Source organism: Dicentrarchus labrax, unplaced genomic scaffold (assembly GCF_905237075.1).
Source record: "Dicentrarchus labrax unplaced genomic scaffold, dlabrax2021, whole genome shotgun sequence".
NCBI lineage: Eukaryota > Metazoa > Chordata > Actinopteri > Moronidae > Dicentrarchus > Dicentrarchus labrax.
This window is the reverse complement of record NW_026136712.1, coordinates 4,343,554-4,359,306: the sequence shown is the minus strand read 5'-3', so window position 1 is coordinate 4,359,306 and position 15,753 is coordinate 4,343,554. Positions and strand designations below refer to the sequence as shown.

At 43.0% G+C, this 15,753-nt stretch overlaps 1 protein-coding gene across 3 annotated transcripts in view; it reads left to right on the top strand.

Annotated features, from left to right (window-relative positions):
• LOC127372793 (putative uncharacterized protein MYH16) overlaps nucleotides 1–15,753 on the top strand; it is a 56,876-nt gene that overhangs the window by 37,835 nt on the left and 3,288 nt on the right. For all 3 annotated transcript variants that reach the window (XM_051416600.1, XM_051416599.1, XM_051416598.1), the window contains exons 7-19: nucleotides 4,147–4,203; nucleotides 8,223–8,309; nucleotides 9,862–10,107; nucleotides 10,229–10,346; nucleotides 11,779–11,906; nucleotides 12,026–12,222; nucleotides 12,309–12,441; nucleotides 12,530–12,746; nucleotides 12,879–13,015; nucleotides 13,132–13,235; nucleotides 14,731–14,923; nucleotides 15,008–15,211; nucleotides 15,628–15,753. In XM_051416600.1, the coding sequence (XP_051272560.1) occupies nucleotides 4,147–4,203; nucleotides 8,223–8,309; nucleotides 9,862–10,107; nucleotides 10,229–10,346; nucleotides 11,779–11,906; nucleotides 12,026–12,222; nucleotides 12,309–12,441; nucleotides 12,530–12,746; nucleotides 12,879–13,015; nucleotides 13,132–13,235; nucleotides 14,731–14,923; nucleotides 15,008–15,211; nucleotides 15,628–15,753 (1,947 nt within the window). The remainder of the gene's footprint in view (nucleotides 1–4,146; nucleotides 4,204–8,222; nucleotides 8,310–9,861; nucleotides 10,108–10,228; nucleotides 10,347–11,778; nucleotides 11,907–12,025; nucleotides 12,223–12,308; nucleotides 12,442–12,529; nucleotides 12,747–12,878; nucleotides 13,016–13,131; nucleotides 13,236–14,730; nucleotides 14,924–15,007; nucleotides 15,212–15,627) is intronic.

Here is a 15,753-nt window from a genome sequence, read left to right as displayed (position 1 = left end):
GAAACTAATTAATCAAGTCAAAAGTAGGCTCATTTTGCCATTACAGTCAATACAAATGCACTTTCTTTTGCAGCCAGTGGAGTCGCCCATTAGAAAAACATGCAGGCTTAAGTTGCTTCTGCAGTGGCTTCAGTTTACTGATCCACAAGCTCTGTCCACTAATTATATAATGTAAGTGATCGGGACATGGTGAGCCTAGCTTAGTCTGAAGACTGGAAGCAGGGGGAGACTGCTAGCCTGGCTCTGTGTGAAAAATCATCTAAAGTGAAAAATAACAACTATTAACACCTATAAGCTCACTAATTAAAACTATACACAAACGCAAACAACAATCTTGAGTTTCTGGGGAGTGCTAGAAGATAAACTGCTGTTCATCAAGAAGTAACTTATCCTCTAAAACCCCCAAAATACAGACATAACACACTAATTAGCTAATGTTTTTCAACGCTCTTATTTTAATGCTGCAGCTGTAGCAGCTTGCGTTTTATACTGTATACACGTAAGCATATTTTTACACTTCACGTCTATTTTCTTCCATTTTACCTATGTAATTGGAGTCATTGTGTGTTGGGCTCTGAACACTGGTAAAATGCTGGTGATCTACACTCATTACTGTACCTGAACGCATCCGCTGTAGACACAGATGAAGCTGCTTTGCGTTACTTATGCTACTTCCCTGTGCTGACACGGTATAACCTGAAGTAAATTGACAGATTTCCCAAAACCCTGAACTCCACACAGTCCACACAGTTTTGGGGCCTGGCTATCACCAGCTCCTCAGTCACTAAGCAGCAGAGAGGAACCTTGTTTTAGGACAAATAATACTGGTCTAGAACTGGAGTTATTCTTTAGTGAGTCAATCACCAAATTAAAGTACACTCCCAGTTTTTGTTCTACCGCCCCCGAATAACTTAATATCCTCCTTTTTCTTTCTCTGTCTTTTGTCTTTTGTGTTTTTAAATTCAACTGTGTATAATGCACTACAGTGACCTGGGAGGAAACTTTGGGGATTTGGGGACAGCACTGGGATCTGTAACAAAGCAGGGATTGTATTGTAATCATGTATGTCCTGCAGTTGGTCTGGAACAGCCTGATGTTTGAAAACTCAATTTCAACAGAAACACCATAGAATACTGACAATGACTTTGTATATATTTGACAAAACTTGGATTCCCATAATAGTCTCTGCTTTAAAAAGGGCCCAGATCGTGCTGGCGAGGTCATGTGTATCTCATCCAGATGTCTTTATCTCTCTTGTACAATGTGCACCTGTGCTAAGCAGCCATTGTCACGTCGTATCTAATACCACTGATTTGACCTGCGTCATCACCTGCAGTACAAGGCTTTGACCAGGTCAACAGCACCTGTCATCGCCCGGCCAATCAAACAAGCGTGACTTTTACTGATGGAAACTGCACACTGCCATCTGAAGGCATTTAAGAGAACAAAGCAGATTCCAGTCGCAGGGACCTGAATTATGTGAGCATGTGTGGACAGTATGGTGGACCGACATCAGCAGGGGGTCTGAAATGCTCTGTGTCTGGTGCAGAGGCAGGACTTGCAATTGCTTGGCTTTGTGTCCCCCCCCCTCCCGACTGACATGGTGAGTGGGGGGGTCTCACAGGATATAACTGCCCACGCCGCTGAATATCCCCTCAGACACAAGCAGGGAGACATCAGCTATGAGGCCACATCTGATTGCAATTTATGGACAATTATTATGGTTTCGGAGTGCAGCGGAAAAAAAGAAAGCTTAAACTTTAAGCACATACAATTATGGAGATCAAACCATTCAACCATTCTCAGCAGCGATGGGCTAATTTTGTTATTTCCCCCACGACTCCAAAAGTGCTCCTAAGTAGAGACATTGGTGTGGGATAATTTAGAACAGAATAAATTTCATTTAGAAAAGTGCACAGAATCAGTGTCTAAACTCTTTCTGCCATAGATAAGTAGTCCAAATTGCGTTTATCCATGCAGTCTGGCTCAGACATCTTAACACTGTTAGCACACTATGTTTTCTACAATTGTATTAGAGCCACAATATTTATTTTGAGGCTGGTTTGAGGCTGTGGAAAGTAGGAATTTAACAAGAAACAGATATGTGAGTGGGGAACTGTGAGAGACAGAAAAAGGCTGTGCATGCATAAGGGGGTGTGGACAGTAAAATGCCGGAGGGGATCAACAGAGAAGCTGTGTGTGTGTGTGTGTGTGTGTGTGTGTGTGTGTGTGTGGGACAGTCAGTCAGTCATTCAGTCAGTTGGGCTGCTGCTGCCTCACCATGGCTGTTCTCTCTGCAGATGTCCTGCGCTGGCATGTGAGTTTTTATTTCACTTTTTCTGTCTTTCTGTTTATGCTTATGTTTTAAAAATGCTGTGGAAAAAAGTAGACAAGTGAATGTCTTTATGGGTTATTTTTTCTTATAAGGCTATGATATGTCTGACCCCACTTCTGGGATGTTTCTAAGAAATTTGGACAAACTTCCCTTGCATCAACAATTAGACAAAAATTGTACAACTGCAAGCTAACTCCCTGCACATGTGTGTTAATCTTGCCCTGAAGTATGTGATAGTGTCATGTTTGGGGAGCTTTGTGTGCCATGTAGCCGGCGAGTGGCTTTCACCACATCAGTGAGTGTACTGTAGGTGTTGTTGCTGTAATGGCCCTGGGCTACATGCCATGTCAGACACACTTCCTGACACTGAGACACAGATAGAAACTGGAGATAGTGCAGAACATGACACAACTTGGAAGGATGCAGCCATGTTGGGAACCTAGCAATACATTTTTATTAGCAGTACAAAGCGCGGCTTTGGCACAAGATTAGTGGAGCAGAAATATGCTGTGGGTGATTTATTATTTAGATCCTTCTGATTGTTACTCTTAAAGTGTGTACAAATGGTTATAGGCATATTGTTCCAAGTGGAGGAGGAGGTATTCACATCTTTTTCTTAAAAGTTGCAGTACTACAATGTAGAAAACTGCAATAAAAGCAAAAGCCCTGTATTGATTAAAAGTACTCAAAAAAGAGTGTGTTTTATAATATATAATGACAATATAATAACTAATGCATGAATGTGTAAGTACCTGTTGGCTAGTTAATACCATTCATCATAGTTTAAAAAAAGAATCATGTATTTTATGTGTAAAATCTTATTTTAACTGTCAAATAAATGTAGTAGCACATGAGTGAATATACTTAGTTACATTCCTCCACTGATTGTATCCAATAGTTTTTCAAAAATGTTGTAACTAGCACTAGTGTGTTTTTTTACTGACAAATGAAAAAATTAGATTTACAACATTGAAAGAATGAATTTCTCATTTGGTTTGGGGTTTACAAAACTATTGCTAACACTTTATTATAACCCCTCTATTTAGCATTTATAAGCAGTGCATACACAGTTAATGGTTTATAACATGCTATAAAGTGGGCATTAGCAGATTAAAGGACTTTATTAAGAGGTCATTAACAGCTATTACTACAACTGTGAAGCATCTATAATTGTTTAGTAAATAGAACCTTAATAACTCATATAACACAGTTGTACTGGGTGTAGAGTGTTCAAGACCATGTAGAAGATAAAACCTAGATTACAGAATACATTACTAACCCTCATAATGAATGAGATAAAATGACAATCATTTTCACATCTATCTACACTGTATATTCAGTCCCTGATGCTTCTTGGGAAAAGCGTCACTGACTTCCAGCCAGAACTGTAAAACCAAGAAAAAGCAAAAACACAACACAAATTCCTCGAATGTCATGAAAATGGCACCGATGCTTTTTCTTCTCACTGACCGGACATAGCAGACCCAGCCCTGGGTCAGAATACAGATAATGATGGTGACTACAGACATTCTTGCCCTAAATTGCTACCTGAGGAAAAAGCCAGAGGCGAGCCAAATCCCCAGAGAAAGCAGAGTGTATGAAACAGCCTCACCACACACAAGTGCTGCCCTGAAATAGCAAACAATCTGCGGAGGTGACGCCCCATTTGTTCTCTGTCAGAATGATATAGGCACTGTGAAACCAGAGGATAACAGCTCAACTTCAGATATCCTAGTCATATGTTATATTTTAGTGAAAGCAGACTGTTATTCTTTGCAGCCGTTTTAACGTTGACCTTTTTCTTTCTTTAGGCTCGCATCGAGGAGTTGGAGGAGGAGCTGGAAGCAGAGCGGGCCATGAGAGCCAAGGTACGGTACTGTAAGGCACTGTATAACATCTCCCCTCTCCGTAAATGAAACAAAGAGCAGATGAGCCCTAAATCTGTCTGTTGAGCTGCAGGGCAGATAAGAAGATGCTAAGCAGCTCTGGGATGAGCCCAGCTCTGCTGTAACATTCAGGCCTGGGGTGTTGAGAGCCGGTTGTGGATTGGAGGGAACATTAAAAGAGTGGAGGAAAAAAAAGATTGCTGATCTGTTGGCAGCCGGTGGGGTATGTGTGTTGGTGCTGTGCCTCTGGTCACCCCAAACTATCTGCACCTGTGATAATAAACTCAGGGGGTAAGGACCTTGTGTTTGTGATTAACATACAGGGCAACCCCAGAGGCGTAGAGGGACCCCAACATCCTTTTTCCTCTTACTTCTTTCTTATTTTTCTCAACCTTTCTCTATCCCTCTCTCTCACACACACACACACACACACACACACACACACACACACACACACACACACACACCTTCTGTTTCTTGTAATACCCCTCGCCTTCTCCTAGAAGCAAATCGGAAGATGTTTTTTTCCACCTTCCTTTCACCACAGCAAAGTTTCCAAGACATCTTCTTTGTCATGTAAAATGGTTTCAAAACAGCATGCCTGGTTCATATAAAGATAATCTACCAAGGTGGGCTCTTTAAGTGCTTGTTGTTTCAGACAAGATGCTCTTAAAGGGTGTGTGTATTTAAGCCACAGAACCTGGTTGGTCCTCTTAAGACCTGACTGCTTTCTGTGTTACAGTAGGTAAAGGCAGAAATGCAAAGGTACATTTTTCACCCCGAGTGTTGAATAGAGTGACAGCGGGCCCGAGGGCGTGTTTTGCACACTTTTCCCCACTCTGGGTGGTATTCCTAATGGTGCTAGCTGGGTCCCCTCCTCCCCTGCCCTCACCCCACCAGACTCCAAAGCCACAGAGCGGGTAAAAGAGGCAAGCAGAGACTTGCAGGTCTTTATCTGTTCCGCATCCTGCGTCTTCAGGGGAGCTCAAATACAGCATACCTCTGCAGCAGACAGGCTCGCTATTGTTAGACTCTGCTCCTCAGGTCGCACAGGGGAGATATCATCAGGAGATAGAGGCTGACAGACAGCACTATTTTCCATGGGATCTTCTCCCCAACTGGAATGCTAGCCACTCTCACACACACACACACACACACACACACACACACACACACACACACACACACACACACACACACACACACACACACCTATATGTGTGCAGTGGAGATGTGTCACTCACTCAGAAGCACACACACATAAGAAGCCAAGCACATGTCAGTATTCAACCGGTATGTAATCTTTAAGACAAATACAGACATGACATCAATATCCTTGAGTTGGACGTCTCTTAACCTCGTCAGGACGGAAATGCCTCTGACACATCATTAAGTCAGATTGCACTAGAAGTCTCCGTTGAAATCCACACATTAAAGCTGCACCCATTAATATTTTTATATGAACAACAGGTCAAATGACTATGTGTAATGCGGCAGGGGTCACTAATAGTGACAAACCCACAGAGAATTATCCCCCACCCCCTCACCTCTACTGAGTTTTTTAGCTTCTTTGAAAATGTTTTGCTCCAGTCTCATCAGCAGCATCTAAACAACAGTTGGTGGCTGTTTTAAGCAAAAAAGCTCTTTTAAACCAACTGTACACTACCTGCCCAGCACCAGAGAGCACACAGGTTAGAAACTATCTTAGATAAAGTGGAGCATCTACTGTAGTTGCTAAAGAGCCAGAGACAAAAACAGCTAAAAGGAGAGAAAACACTGGACTCACACTCTTCAGGTAGCCAGAAACACAACTTGTTGTGTAAATAACTGCATGATAATAAAGATAAATCGGCCTTTTTGTTTAAAAAAAAAAAAATAATAATTTAAACAACATTGATGTGGCATTTTACAGTGTATGTGGTAGGGGGGTCCCTGCTGTATGTCATCACACAAACTGTTTGTTGTACACCATCATTAGATTGAGCTGTTAGCTACTGCAGTACATGCAGCCTAATGGACAATTTTAATGGATGTTGCTCTGTGTACACTTTCAGTTTCATTTCATGTCATACCTCACCCCATCTTATTAATGGTAAACTGGCCAATAGACTGAATTGTGTTTTTATGTAGCTGTGGTCGGGGAAGACCTCCATCATACTTGAGGCCCAGTACATGGATGGACACTAGAGAGCACATATGCAAACATACGTTGGCATGTATGCACAGACTGAAGAGAGACACACTCCTACTCCTTCACGCTCTTGTGCAAACAAAGATGAATCTCCAGCAGGAGACTCTGGGACCACTGACCCCCTAATAGCAAGTGAATGGGAGTGAGTGGTGTTGGGTGGTGCTGATCCGGAGGAGCTGTTGACTCAAGTCAGTTGTGCGGAGGGGAGCGATGAGTGAGCCGAGTGCTTGGTGTTAACCCTCCGCACAGAGCCAGGGTGTAAACACAGAGGGTGGGGCAGGGAGGAGGGGGTTGAGCTGTGTGGGCCACAGGTTTTTTGGAGCTGGGGGTGAAAGAGAAGGCCCCCAGTGAGTATCATCTGTTTTCCCTTGTTCTGCCTGAGGTGTGTTGACGGCTGTGGCTCATTGGTGCTATGAGGGAGGCCTGAGACTCCAGCTTTTTACAGACCAGTCTCAACATCTACGGCTGTCTTTAAAGCAGCTGTAAAAGATCGGTGTAAAAACAACAAGTGCTTTTAACTACAGAGCGCTGGCTGTTTGTGCGCGTAATGGCCCAGCATTATAAACTCTCTCCATGTGTGCTTGAGCGTGAGAAGGGCTCTCTCTGACATTCATACATTAGTATTTCTTTTTTGTTTTGAATTTCTATGCAACAAATGTATTTTATATTCCTTTTGATGTAAGGTATCAAGTTTTATTATACTGCATATTAAACTGGTAATACATTTTATTATAGTTGTGGAATCAGTGCAGATTTTGAGTGTGATCCAGATATATACTTATATATATATATATATATATACGTTGGCATGTGTATATATATATATTGATTTTGTTATATTTGAGCCTGTAGTTATATTGACTATTAATATGTAATAAAATAAACCACATATTTAACATGCTCTGATGATTTTTCAGGTAAGTAGTTGTAGTTGCAGCCCTATTTTAATCCATATAATTATATTAACAGTTTATCAAATGTGTAATGTAAAATGGGTCAAATGAAGTGACCAACCCTCTTTTTTCTCTTTCACCCAACGTTCTTCCACTCAGCTCTACTGAGCTCTGAGCAATGTTTTTGTCTTACGGCATATCTACTTTATAAGGTGATAATATGTCACTGTGGTGTTTACAGCTTGTTTAGCTGCCCCCAAGTAGCCAAAAAAAATCAATTAATGCAGCTTTAGGGCCCATTAACAGCTTGCTAAATCCTCTATCTATAAAATAGATCAAAATCTGACATCACATCAACTAAATCTCCTCTAAAAGCAGCATGTCTGAACTCTGTAGGATGTTCAGCAGTGAACAGAGCGTTAGATAACTTGCACAGGAAGCAGGAGTTCACTGATAATATTTGGACTGTGTGACAGCAGCTAACCCCTGTGTTGCTCCGATTGGACACCAGCTACTCTCCTGACTTCTGACCTCAGGAAAGATCACTTCTCCTTGTGGGCTGTCAATCACACTGATCCCCTGGTAAATATCCTGTCCTAGGAGGTCGGACTGCTGTGAGGGTCAGAATAGATGAAGTCTTCTGCCTGAGGTTTACTACAGTGGAGGTTCATCAACACATTTAGTTAACAGATGAAGGCTTTTTACTCACTTCTCACTAAAGGACTTAGTTATTGCTATACTATAACTTTCTCTCCAGTGGAGTGGGAATATACAGTACATTTATCTGACTGCAGATAGGATCAGTCCACACACTGTACCATGACAGATAGTCTTATCGTTTAGCCTGGTGTAATATTGAATCATTGAGTATAAAGTTGTTGTTTAATACAATTCTTGAACTGCTCTGCTTTTGGCAGGTTGAGAAGCAGAGAGCAGATCTAACCAGAGAACTGGATGATCTCACTGACCGACTGGAGGAAGCAGGAGGGGTCACCGCCTCACAGGTAAACCATATAAAGACCCAGCCACATAGATTTGCAGGCGGTGACACACCCTTGCGTATCTGATTGGAATGAATGGAGATATCCGGGTGGCAATTCTGAGTGGCTGGTACTGTACATTCTAACAGACATACACACACACTTTGTATCTTTACATTTGTTGCAGCTGCACTAGATATGGATTATATGCTGTACAGTACACTTCCTTGCAAACGTTAGATGAAAAGAGGGATACAACTCTAGGCTTAACATAAGGATTTAAAAGGGAGAACAGCTAGTCTGGAAACAACACCCACCTCCCAGCGCCTCTAATTAACATGTTCTATCTTGTTTGTTTAACCTGTGCAAAGGGAAAGAATCATGAAGTTGGGCTTTTGCAGGAAGTTCCATGCTGGAAGGAAATGCATGGAAAGACATGCCCCGCACCTACCCTGCCTCTGATTGGCTTAACCCTCATATTCTTACCCTTACTATAACCGATATCACCCCTCATGCCTAAACCTAGACTGACAGGTCAGACTGTAAACCCTTTGCTCAATAGAGACTGAGGACTTTCTCTCAGCTTTGGCTAGAACTGGGTGGAAACAATCAGAGAGCTATAAAAACCCTGCGTTTCAGATCCAATCCAAAGTCTTTGGGGCGGTGATATGTTTGCTTGTAAGCACTGTCATATATCGTTGCTAGGGACATCCATTTTCAATGTCTTTAAAAGCTCTCTCCGTGTTACAAAGTGATTCACTATATTTCACTAAAGAGGAGAATGGGGGGAAAGCACTGTTTAAGGTAAGGCGTGTAGGTCTTTTAGCAACCATTCTTCATGTTTAAGCAACTACTTTGCATTTATAAATCCCCGGACGATTGGTAGGCGGCGAGAGATCTAAGGAGAACCTAACCAACCCAACCAATGAAGGCAATGAGTACTAGCCAATCAGAGGCAGAGCCACTAATGCCATCGCAGTTGTGAGATTTGTGAATTTGCGTGCTAGCCGGGCACTTTTCTGGGCCAGTCAGGCAGATATCCCCCTATAGTGAGTCTTTGAACAGAGCTAGGCTAGCTGTTCGCCCCTTCTTTCCAATCTTTATGCTAGGCTAACTGTCTCCTGGCTCCAGCTGCATATTTAACACACAGTTATCAGATAACTCTCAGCAAGAAAACAAATAAACATAATTCATATCATTTCAAAATAGAAATGTAGAGATGCTCAAGACTGGCGCCTCGATTACCATGGACCATTCCATATAAATAATATCTAGAGACAGATTTGTCCACTCTGAGTGTGTGAGGGAATAGGACAGTGCATTACCACCATCTTGTTTTTTAACAGTTGTGACACTAGCAATGTTCTTTTCTGCTGAATTTATTATTCAGGATTTTCTCATTCAGTTGTCCAGAGTGTCACTCAAATCTGAGAATGCATGTTTACTCCACACATCTGAACAACGCAGAGCAAATGATCCTGTATATGCCTTAAAACATAAGTTGTAGCTCGAGGAGGATACAAGCTTGCCACCACCGCACTGTACAACAAATTTACAGCCTGTGTGTGATTGACAGATGGAGGTGAACAAGAAGCGAGAGGCTGAGATGCAGCGTCTGAGGCGAGACCTGGAGGAGTCCTCCGTCCAGTCAGAGGCTCTGGCTGTGTCTCTGAGGAAACGGCACAGCGATGCCATGGCGGAGCTGAGCGAGCAGTGCGAGGCTCTGCAGCGGGTCAGGGCCAAACTGGAGAAGGAGAAGCAGAACCTGAGGATGGAGGTGGACGAGCTGGCCGCTTCTCTGGACAATCTGCAGAAAGCCAAGGTCGGATGGTCACACGTACTGAGGTTTACACTGGCCTGCTTAACAAGACAGTAACTTTAGGCTTATGTGACTTGTGAGTGTAACATACTGTAATGTGCGCTGGTGTGTGTTTGTGCTGCAGACGTCCTCTGAAAGCCAGATGAAGAAGCTGGAGGAGCAGCTGTCAGAAGCCAACAGGAGAGGAGACGACCTGCAGAGGGCCCTGACTGAGCTCAGCGTGGCCAAGAACAGACTCACAGGTACTGTGCACCTGTTAGAGGTTCATTTCTCTTCATGTTCTGAGGCAGTAAACGTAAAGGTCCTAATCATCTAACACATTCACATGCTGCTTCTTCAGTGTCTGAGCCAGGGTTTTGCCATATTTTGCATTTTTTATTGGCCTTCAATTTCAAATCTTCAAAAATATTCTCGATAAATACTTGTGATTAAAAAAGCAAGAATTAAAGTTATCTTATGTATGGCCGCAGAAGACGCTGTGGAATATCCTAGCATCACATACAGTAAAGATTGAGAATTTTGAGCTGCAGTCTGATATGTCAAGTCTTTTTCTGTGATCAGACTCCTTAACTGCATCACACTGAGAGGTATTTCTAATGTTTTCACATACAAGAGGGGGACAAAGTATAAGAAACATTACACAATATAATGTAATGCAGTGCAATGCCATCACTAACTCTGACCTTAGCACTAAAACATATAATTGAATTAACACCTGAGCGTTTCAACAAAAACTGAACATTATAGTTAGGTAGACTTTGTTGCATGACAGTGGAATTGGATTGAATTAGATTGCACTGGTCCCTTCTAAAGCAACTGAGTGTATATACTGTTTGTCCCAAATAGTAACCCCACATTCTATGACCTCTAAATAAAATCAAAAATGTCTTGGAGATTATAGAGAAAGGTAGAACTTACATAATAACTAAATAAATAAATAAACAAACGTCCGCTTAGACCCCGTTTCCTCCAATTAGTCTATTGAGATACATCGATTGAAGTGAAAAAGAATGCATTATTTATGATATTAAAAAAATATGAAAAAAAAGTGTTTTATGTGGAAGAAAATGCATTCAGCACTTTTGTAAGACCCCTATCATGTGAATATATACATAACCTTTGTTTCCTTACAATAAAACTCCACAGGGCCCCTATAAAAGAATACTTTGCAGAAGAGGCTTTTATTCTATACACTTCCCATAATGCAACCCAATAGTGTCTTTTTATTTCCAATGTCTTTCAAACTCGATGTGCCTAGCTTATAATACAGGCTTTTCAGTGGTGTCACTTCAGCTATTTTCAGAAACCTGAAAGAGCTCTTACAGAACACAGAAGACATTAAACATCTGTTTTCACTGGCTGAGTAGTGCTGCTCACGACGGGTAAATTGACATTCACATATAAAAGCAGTGGAACAGAATAACATGACTTTTACCTTGTTTCCAATGACAAGAAAGTCTGCTTATTTCCTATTTATATGATCATAATTAACTGGCAGATGAGTCACTGTAATCCACATCTGCTGTAGGAACCAAAGAGATCATTACAATGACAAGGCAAACTTTTTTTTCGTGTATGGCTGCAGAACCTGGCATAAGCACGGTGGTTAACCCCATACTGTATGCTATTGTACACTGGATAGTGGATAATCGGTGCTCTTGTGTGTCCTATCAGCTGATAATGCAGACGTGGGTCGGCAGATGGAGGAGGCTGAGAGCAGAGCCAGCCAGCTGAGCCGCGCCAAGACCCTGCTCCAATCCCAAGTGGAAGAACTGAAGAAACAACTGGATGAGGAGGTCAAGGTCAGTGTGTTTGTGTTTCGAATAGAGGTCTAAAAAATGAAATATCCAGTGTGCAAATAAGTGCAAGCCTCCTGCTCAATGTCCCATACTGACATGTTCCTCTCTGGTGCGGCTGCCAGTGTAAGCAGGCGGTCAGCAGCAGCCTGAGCTCGGCGCGGCAGGAGTGCGAGGTGCTGAAGGAGCAGCTGGAGGAGGAGCAGGAGAGCAAGCAGGAGCTGCAGCGCCTCGTCTCCAAACTCAACAGCGAGGTGACGCACTGGAGGAGCAGACATGAGTCCGACACCATCCAGCACGCCGACGAGCTGGAGGACACCAAGTGCGTTGTGTTGATGCTGGCAGTCCACGCTCACATTTGACACTTTGAATGTATCTCAGTAGGCTCAACTAATGTGTGTGTCACAGGAAGAAGCTGGCAACCAGGCTCCAGGAGGCGGAGGAGGCTGTGGAGGCCACCCAAGCCAAATGTTCTTCACTGGAGAAAACCAAACAGAGGTTGCAGGGAGAGGTGGAGGACCTCTGCATGGACCTGGAGAAGGTAGAGCTGGAGACATGTTTAGTGAGTTGCAGTTGCAGTGCCATGAACTTCTCTGTTGTTATCTTTGAGCATATGTTCCCCGTCGCAGGCCAGCAGCTGCGGTCAGGCTCTGGATAAGAAGCAGCGGATCCTGGAGAAGCAGCTCGGAGACTGGAAACAGAAGTGCGAGGAGCTGGTGGCCGAGGTGGAGGGCTGCCAGAAGGAGAGCAGGCAACACGCCAGCGAGCTCTTCAAACTCAAGACGGCACACGAAGAGTCTCTGGAGCAGCTGGAGGCTGTACGCAGGGAGAACAAGGCCTACCAGGGTATGAGAGTGTACATCTGAGGGTGCTGATGATTCTAGCGTTCTAGCAAGAGGAATATTATTTTTTCATGAAATTTCTTCAATTCCTACAGAGGTGTTGACTAGATTTGTGTGTGGCTTTTCTGTCTGACAGAGGAGGTAGCTGACCTTACAGACCAGCTCTCAGATGGAGGTAAAAGTGTCCATGAGCTCCAAAAAGGAAAGAAGAAGATTGAGATGGAGAAAGAAGAATTGCAGGCCTCACTGGAAGAGTCCGAGGCAGCTTTGGAGGTACATAGCTTCAGTAAATGAGTGTTAGCTGTGATATTCAGAGCGTAGTGTGTTAGTTACTATTTGTTCTTCATTTTTATAACATTTTTCTTTCTTTCTGTCTTCCTTCCTTCCAGGCTGAGGAGACCAAGGTGCTGAGGCTGCAGCTGGAGTTGTCTCAGGCTAAAGGAGACCTGGAGCGCAGACTTCAGGAGAAGGAGGAAGAGACAGAAGCCGCCAGGTACCTCAGCTTCCTCTCAATCCTTCATTGTCCTCGGCCCTAAGACATATCATCCACCACCACATCTCCCTCCAATGCTACACAGACCATATTCAGTCATACTGACTCAGACCAACCTCACTGCATTGCTGCTTTGGTTGCAATTCAGATGGAATTTTAGCAAGACCGATATCCTGCTCATCGGCCCTAAAATACTAAAAATCGGGTGATCTTTTTGACTGTGGCTTTAGTTTGGTGCTGCATATACAGAAAACGACCTTGTTTTTTTAAACTGAGGAATATCAGCCTTGTTTATGTCCCAACAGTCGAGCTATGGAACAGCCCCAAACAGTACAGCATGTAGCCGACAGACCAAAGAAAATACCACCTCATTCTTCACTGCACTGGCTCCCACTCACTTTTAGAATTCATTTTAAGTAGCCATTAATCACATCCAAGGCCTCGCATGGTCTGGCACCAGAGTCTATAACTAAACTTCTAACCCCTTATTGTCCTAACAGCCTCCAGTCTATTAGCTGCGCAGTATTGAGTCCAAGTTAAAACATTAAGGGTGATCAAGCGTTTGCTGTTTTGGCTCCGAAACAGCCTTCCATTTAGCATGAGGTCAGCTAAAACTGCCTCGCTTACAAGACTTGTCTTGAAGGAATAGTTCATCGTTTTGGGGAACAAGTTCATTTGTTTTCTTGCCTACAGTTAGATGAGAAAATTGACACCACTCTCTTATTTTTCCATTCAATATGAATCTACAGCAAGTAGCCGATTGTCTTAGCTTAGCATAAAGACAGAACCAGCGCAAAACAGCAAGCCTGGAAGAAAAATCACTTCTAAAGCTCAATCAGATTTTGTTCTGTTTGCCGTTTCCCTGTTTCCAGTCTCTAAGCTAAGCTAAGCTAACTGGCTGCTGGCTGTAACCTTATACTTAATGGACAGATATGAGTGGTATCGATTTTCTCATCTAACTCTCAGCAAGAAAACAAATAAATATATTTCCCAAAACTAACTATTGCTTTAAAACCAGAATGGCACTGCTTAAGAGTGAATACTGTTTCTTTCTCTGTTTCTGAGATGGCCTTTTATGTAGCTTATTTTTGTATTTACGTTTTATTTTTCTTTATTTGTATCTGTTTCTATAATATAATTTTAATGGTATAATTGTTCACTGCTTTTTACTGCATGTGTCTGTTTTACTGCTGCTCACGCCCTGTCATTGACTTATTTAACTAACTTTGGAAACATTTTGTGTGTCCTTCTTGGAAAGTGCTCTATAAATAAACTATTTCTATTCCCCTCAGCACTAATGCTCTGTAATTCTCTAACTCTCATTGTTTTTCATCCTGTCCTTTATCTCCCTATATTCCTTCCACACAGTAATAGTACATTATCTTCAGAGGTAAGGCCTGTGTCATTAAACCCTGCTGTACTGTCTCTGCAGCAATTAAACATGCACTTTGTTATACGTCTTTGTTACAATCCAACCCTCTCCTCCTCTCCTCAGAAAAAGCCACCAGAGGGCGCTGGAGTCCCTGCAGGCCAGTCTGGATGTGGAGGTGAAGGGCAGAGCAGAGGGACTGAAGCTGAAGAAGAAACTGGAGGCCGACATCAACGATCTGGAGCTGCAGGTGGACCTGCTCACCAAGAACAATGCAGAGCTCAGCAAGAACAGCAAGAAGATGCAGCAGCAGATCAAGGTCTGGTGATAAGATGCAGTATTATTTTACAGTGGTCTGGTTTCCTCAGAGACTTACTTACAGAGTTACTGTCCCCTGTCCCAGGACCTGCAGGCTCAGTTGGAGGAGGAGGTACGGAGCCACGAGGAGCGCAGGGAGGAGCAGGCGGCCCTGGAGCGACGCTGCGCCCTGCTGGTCAGCGAGGGGGAGGAGACTCGTGTGGCCCTGGAGAGCGCAGAGAGGGCCCGTAAGGCCCTGGAGACTGAGCTGCAGGAGGCCAACGAGAAATACGGCGACCTTAACAACCAGGTGATACATAATGCAGGGTGTCCACAGGGTCTTAAAAAGTCTAAAATCCAGTCATCTAAATTAAAATGTCTAAAATATGACTTTGACAGGTCTTAACAACTGATTGGATTAATGAAGTTAACATTACTGCTAGAACGTTTTTCAGTGTCTCTTTTAAATGTGTTTTCGGGAAAATTGTATATTGATCAATACTGATTTTCCTTTATACCCTTTGACTTTTTTTTGCCAGTATGGATGTAAAATAGGTCCTAAATTACATTCATACTGGTCTTAAAAAAGTCTTTAATTGAACTTGTTGAAACCTGCAGAAACCCTGATAGAGTCTCTTTGCTTCCGGGTCCTGCAGAAACAGCAAGCTAATCAAACGAATCAAACTTGGCTGATGACTGTCTCAATGTTTCCTCTTGTGTGCACAGTTCCAGTCAACTCTGAGCGGGAGGAGGAAGCTGGAGGTGGATCTCCAGACTCTGCAGCAGGAGCACGAGGAGCTGCAGGTAGAGCTGAGGGGATCCACAGACAAGATCAAGAAGGCCAGCTGTGAG